Source organism: Impatiens glandulifera, chromosome 9, assembly GCF_907164915.1.
Source record: "Impatiens glandulifera chromosome 9, dImpGla2.1, whole genome shotgun sequence".
Taxonomy (NCBI): Eukaryota; Viridiplantae; Streptophyta; class Magnoliopsida; order Ericales; family Balsaminaceae; genus Impatiens; species Impatiens glandulifera.
The window spans coordinates 7,992,442-7,999,703 of NC_061870.1; the positions used below are offsets into that span (position 1 = coordinate 7,992,442).

Consider the following 7,262-nt stretch of genomic DNA (forward strand, 5'->3'; position numbering starts at 1 on the left):
CTGTGCTTGATCTTCTGTTTTAGACTTGGATAACATGTGCATTTACCCATCTCACATTCCTAAATTACAGTATAAAAGTAATTTTCATTTCAAAATTCTCAAATATATCAATTCAATTCATATATTTTTTATTTAAAAAAATAAAGAATTGTAATTCAACTTTAATTGGTATATTTATAAAAATATAATAAAAATAATTTAAATATATAATATTTATATTATTAAAATATTGGTTTCACAACAATTATTAACAACAATTATTAAGATATAGTTAATTTAAATAATGTTTAATTTTTATTAAAAATTATTGGCCAACATGTTATCTTTCGAAAATATATATATATATATATATACATATATATTCATCACTTAATCATATTATAAATAAAAAATTAATTAAATATTTTGTAATAAAAAATAAATTAATCAACAATTAATATATATATATATATATATTACAATTTTAAAGTAAAAAAGTGAAATGAGTGTATTACCAAATTAAATTAACTTAAATTACAATTTAAATTATTAATATTAAATAATTTAACAAATATAAAAATAAGAATTAAATTTTATTCCTAATCTCAATTCATTAATTTTAATTCTAATTTCAAATAACTAATAAAATAATCAACAAAAGTGTATTCTAAAAAGGATTTAAATCTGTTTTTTCAAATAATATGTTCTATTATTACCTTCACAAAAAAAAAAATAATTTAAAAAATAATTGAAAACTAATAAAGAGCGTGTAAAACCAACTATTTTGTGGAGGTGGTACAACTTCAAAGACATCAGAAAAAGATAATAAAAACAAAGAGCCGCAATAAACGGAACGGAAATTGTCTAAAATCGTTTGATAGCGAATAGGGCATAAGAGAAGAGAGAGAAGGAGAAAGAACTGAGCCTCCTCAATGGCTGTCGCCGTTTCAATTTTAGCCGTGATCTCTTCTCTTCATCTTATCGCTTTCGTCCTTGCTATTGGAGCCGAACGCCGCCGGAGCACGGTAATTAATAATCAGTAGTAGTTAATATATGTTATCTTAAATTGGTGTAAAGTGAAACCCTAATATAATCTTCCTGAGTAGGCTAAAGTTGTTCCCGACGAATACGATGAGAAAACGTACTGCGTGTACGACTCCGATGCATCCACATTATACGGTCTAACGGCGTTTGGTCTACTCCTTCTTAGTCAGGGAATTGTTAACGGCGTTACGAAGTGCCTTTGCTTCGGAAAAGGACTCAGCTCTGGGAAATACACCATCTGTGCCGTCTTCTTCTTCGTCTTCTCCTGGTAACTTTCCTTTTCTTCTTCTTCTTCGTTTTCCCCTTTCCCTCTTTTCTTCTTCTGCATTTTCTTTTTCTGGGTCCACCCACCGACTGCTGTCTCTCTACTCAGCTGTTAAGCATGTTCTATTTTGATTATTTCAATTTAATATCATTATTTTATTAATTTTAAATATCTTTTATCTTTTTTTTGTTTTTTTCCTAAAATTTTGATTGATTGCTATTTAAGATTAAATTTAAATAACCAAAATCTATCAGTCCATGCCTAATCATTTTTGGGTGACAATCCTGTTTTAGAATTAGAGCTGCTTCATTTTGTTTTTATTGAAATAAACAATATGGTTTATGTATGAAAATGTTGAGTTACTGTGATTTTGAGCAATTTAATTACTTTTGTGAAAAAACTTGTAATATATTAATATATTGTAATAAAATAAATATTATTTTATTATTTTAATTAATAAATGAAATAATGTTTGATAAAATGAAAGGTATTATGATATGTTTATTCGTGTGAAGGTGGCCCTTAATTAATAAAAACAATTCTTTTAAAAAGGAAATTGAATATTTTATATTATGATTTAATATAAAATTTGGTTGTTGTTTATTTATTTTAATTTTAAATAAACCCTTAAAAAAAGGTCTAGTTTAATATGTAAGATTATTTAAAGGACTTGCTTATATGAAAATGGTTTATTTGAATATTTGGTTAAAATAAAAATATATTTATCCAAATTAAAATATCATACAGATTAAAATCATAATTTAATATTTTAGTTAACATTTGATTATATAATGAATAGAATAACTGATTTGGGATATTTATTTGAAATTATTTCAAATGATACAAATCTCAAAAACAACATTGGTGTGTCATTTTTCTTTTCTTTTTTTTCCTTTTCTAAAATAATGTTCAAACGCTTTTAGAGTGATAATAAATCCTTAATCCAAGTATATAGATCTCCTCAACATCTTGGTGAATAACAACTCAATCTACCATAATAGCTCAAGTGACAAAATATTTTCCTTAAAATACTCTTGATTTTAGGTTTGTTTGTTACTAAAAATAATATGATTAAAAGGAGTTGTGACTGTTGGACATCATAACAGTTACCCTCGGAAATAATAAACTCGTGTTAATAAAAAAATCCACTACTTTATCACATATCATTACTCCTTTATTCAAATCTCCATTATCCTCAAGGATCTATATCTGACTATGTTGCACGGATACGGATACGGGTATCGTATCAAATACGATACGGATACGGCGATACGGCAAGTTTTGAAAATATAGGATACGATACGTTTGGGATACGCATATTATTAAAAATTATTAAAAAAAATATATAAAATAATAATTAAAAAAATTAAAAAATATTAATAGTTGGTTAATAACTTGATGTGAATCTTAAGTTTATCTTGTTTATCTAAGAAACACATAAGATAGACAAAGTAAGATAAAGGAAGCTTGAGTCAAGAAGAGGCAATGTTAGTTTAGGGTTAGTTTTGTTTTAAACATTTCAGTCCTCCTAAAATTTTTACTTTTTAAAAATTACCCAAAACGTATCCAAAAACGTATCCAAGCCGTATCCAAACCGTATCGGATTGGTCAACTCCATAAAAAGTCAACGACACTTCTTTTGCCGTATCCGATACCCGTTTTGCCGTATCGTATCCGTATCCGTGTCGTATCCGTATCCGATACTCCGAAAAAAAAAATTTTGGAGTATCCGTGCTACATAGATATCTGAAATACAAAGGATGTAATTGGGAGGTTCTTCAACCATAGCAATTACCTGAAGCACGTAACAAACCATGAAGTACTTTTCTCACACCCTTTGAAGTGTTTTCAAACCACAATTATTTTTGCCAATCCTTCATGGTGTCAAGTACTATAACCACATTAGGTGGTTTCTCGAAAAGTGTTCCAATTTTGGCCTTAAATCAAGACAGAATTGAAACATATCATAGATGGGTACAATTCGATTTTTGAGACTCTCAAATGCATCAACCGTCGAAGTAATATGAGCTATGTTTCATTTGACTTGATCACGACCGTTAGTATCAACATATGTCAATTGCACTTCTTTTGTCTCTCACCAAAAGTGAAATCTCAATGTCCCAAGACCAATTTGGAATTCACCTCATTGTAGATTACTAGCCCAAACCTGAGATCGTCCTAAATTGTCCCATGTTCATGTTGAGTCTCAACCTCTTATCATAATAGTAGTCGTCAAGAGTCTCATCTTCCACAATAGAAACTCAATTATAAACAATTATCAAAAAGGGTCTCATCTTTGTTTGACGCCAAATGTATCAATAGAAAAGAAGTCCCGTGATGCGTTATCTCTACTATGTCAGGTTTCCATGTGCTTCCACCAATTCATAGGATTCTGCTTTTTCTTCTTGAATTTTAATCTCCCATAATTCTCTTCTAGACTATCATTCTTTCTATTTGACATGATTGGATCAGGTCGGTTATTTGCTTACTAACACCTGCAAGTTTTTCAACGATTTAATATGATTTGATCAAGTCGATTATTTGCTTACTAATACTCAACAATCGAATTTAGCTGTAATTTCTTCCTCTCATTCAAAGGATCATCAATTGCACTGGGCCTGAATTCGTGAAACACTTTTTTTCAACTCTCTCAACGTCATTCCTCTAAACAGGTTTCTCATGGAACCATTGTCGTGCATTTCACGTCAAATTTGACGTCGCTTCAGGCAAATTGTCAATCTGAAACACCCACACTCCAATCCATAAACACATTCGTAGGCATCTTCGATATGGAATTTGGAAAATTCTTTCTTTATCAATCTTGTTGGAGATTGGTTACAGGCTTTGCTATTCTTCTTGGAGTAATTACTGGAAGTTTGCTTTTCTATTCTTCTTGGAGTAATTACTGGAAGTTTTTGTCGCTTTTCTTATGATTTCATGATTCTGCCTCATAATTGCATCTTACACGGACGCTATCGTCGCGTCCATTCAAGTATATCGCTCAAGTGATAGTCTGGACAGATCTCAGCTTCAAGTTGTATATCCCCTTGAGTTTTCTTAGCAATAGTTTAACAAGAGCAACAGATATAATTAATAACCAACAGCCTGTACTGTTTTAAAACCAATAAGCAGCCAACAAGCCTCTAAAATCAAACAGTTATCCGAATTCAAACAATCCCTTGGCTTTTAATGATGACACTGACATAATACTTTCCAAACAGGATTGTGTTTTCTGAAACCAAATCAAAAAGCCCTTAGCATTTGTCCCTTCTTCAATTGAAGAGATTAGTAGTCTTAGAACTATCAACGCCCTCGTGACTTCACTTTGCAATTGGGTTTCAAACTGTCTTCAATAGACTTTGTGATTCTAAATCATCAATTCCTTTGACTGGTATTCACATTTCTAAAATAAAAGAAATAATTTATTGTATGTATATACACTAAAATAGAATAGAGTTTCCAAAAATGGCAATAAGTGTATGATTTAGTAGATAATCTAAGTGTTTGAACAAAAAAACAGGGTTAGCTTTGTGGGTGCAGAGGCATGCCTATTGGCAGGATCTGCTAGAAATGCTTATCACACCAAGTACAAAGGGATATTTACAGAAGATGACTTGTCTTGTGCCACTCTACGTAAGGGAGTTTTTGCTGCCGGGGCGGGTCTCACATTTTTATCACTAGTTGGATCTGTTGTTTACTTGTGGTTTCATTCAAGAGCCGACACTGGAGGATGGGAAAAGCACCGAAGTGAAGGAGGACTGGATATGACTCCTTCCAATTATGCCGATCATCAACATCAGAGAAGCCAGTTTGACAAGATTTGATTTATGATCCATGTTGTTTGTTCCCCTTTTATTTTTATATATTTTGAAGCATGATGAAGATAAAACTCTTGGGTTGTTAGAGAAGAGGCTTAGAACAGAACAACATGTTTGTTTATGTGAATGAGGGTTCATCATATGATAAGACCTTAAATGTCATCATTGATTTTAGAAATTGAGTAATCAGGATTTTTAGAAATTAATTTCAGCATTGATTTGCCTTTAATTTCTGAATCTTTACATTTGAGAATGAGATGACATTGAAGTTAACCAAAACAGTGGGCTGGCCAGATATGCTCTGTTCACAGACTAGTGTCCACTTTTTAAATAATCCTAAATCCACCTAAATCAATTAATCTTAAGTTCAAATATACCAAATGTATTTTAGATCATTTTTTTGGGGTCAATTACAAAACACTGGATTTTCTAATGAGGTGCTGCACCATTTGCGAGAAGATGTGCAAGTTGGATGTCTTATAAGGACGTGGACGATAAACATAATCATCTTTACTCTTTTTCATGATTTTTGAAGAGAAAATTGTAGTAGCAAATTTTTTATTTAGAAAAGTTACCTATAATCCTTTTAAAATGTCCGAAATAGGGAAACAATATAATCATTTTAGTTTGGTAAAACATTTTTTTTAACAATAAATCAAGTTAATCATTATAAATTTTATAATTTGTTTTATTTTGTATACCATTGTTGATGTCTTGTAATGATGATCCAAAATTCTTAGATATTAATAAACTTGTTTACAATTATTTTTTGATAAGAAACAGGAAATAACAATATATAAGGCAAAGTATATGGTAAAATGTGAAAAACAAGAATACGTAATAGACTATGATAAAGTCTATGCTCCCATACATGGAGACTATTCGATTGCTCATTTAATTGGCATTTTATAAGAAGGGCAAAATTTATCACTTAAAGTGAAGTCGATTTTTCTCAATGATTATCTTGAAGGAGATCTTTATGTACAGCAATTTTAAATTTCATAACAAATAAGCCTGAAGATACAATGGTCAACATGGTTGTTAGGAAAAAGTAAAAAAAAAATAAAGAAAAAAAATTAATTAAATAAAAAAAAATAAAGAAAAAAAAGTTAATTAAGTTATGAGTAATTAGTTTAGAAATAAACAAAAACTATTAAACATTAAACAACGGAATTCTGATGATGTTTAGAACGGAATTTTGATGATATTTAATTGTGAATAAAGCTAAATTGTCTATTTGATTTTGTGCAGGTGCATTAGACTATGTTAACTTAGACGTGATCTAAGCAGGCTAATTAGACGAAGTTAGACGTGATAGTCTAACTCCATTAGACTTGGTGGTCTAACGTCTAACTCCATTAGACTTGATAGTCTAATGAGATGCGTAGTTAGATGAGGACGTCTAACTCCATTAGACTTGGTAGTCTAATGAGATGCTTAGTTAGACGAGGACATCTAACTTCATTAGACTTGGTCTAATGGGATGCGTAGTTAGACGAGGACGTCTAACTCCATTAAACTTGGTCTAATGGGATGCGTAGTTAGACGAGGACGTCTAACTCTGTGATCGATTTTTTTAAAAAATTTTGATCATTTGTTTAAAAAATCTGGGACACTCTTTAAAATTTTATTTTTTGAAAACGTGAGGGTAATTAATTTTAATGTTTGAAGTTTTAAAAATAAGGCTTTATAGACAACTCCATATCTTACCTTCCCGTCGAATCTGGAAGAGATTGAGAGTTTTTTAATGGTAAGTGTGTCATAGGCCTTTTTTAACTTTTTTTTTATTAATTAACCTCACGACTAGAGAGTCGCCATCTAATTTTAAAAATTAGGAATTTAAGAGATTTGAGTTCGGCGTTTGGTTACATGTGGGAAATGGTTTTTTAGACACTATGTCCCACAACGCCCCTAAGGTCTCTACTAATTAATTTTGGTCTTTCTTTAAAACATTTTTACGCTTTACATTTTAGAACTTTTTCCATTTTAAGCATTAAAGGGTTTGCATAAAAAAAATAATAATAAATAAAAAAATAAAAAAAAATAAAAAAAATAAAAAAATAAAAAAATATAATAAAATAATAATAATAATAATAAAAGTAATAATAATAATAATAATAAAAATAATAATAAATAAATAAATAAAATAAATAAAT

The 7,262-nt window shown here is 29.8% G+C and overlaps 1 protein-coding gene across 1 annotated transcript; it reads left to right on the forward strand.

The window, feature by feature from the left end:
• The first annotated feature begins 818 nt into the window (after nt 1-818).
• On the forward strand, nt 819-5,333 carry LOC124914795. The gene is made up of 3 exons (XM_047455404.1): nt 819-1,004; nt 1,086-1,291; nt 4,809-5,333. Exons 1-3 carry the CDS (start codon nt 912-914, stop codon nt 5,110-5,112), a joined length of 603 nt encoding a protein of 200 aa, XP_047311360.1. The 5' UTR covers nt 819-911; the 3' UTR covers nt 5,113-5,333.
• The last annotated feature ends 1,929 nt before the right edge of the window (nt 5,334-7,262 follow it).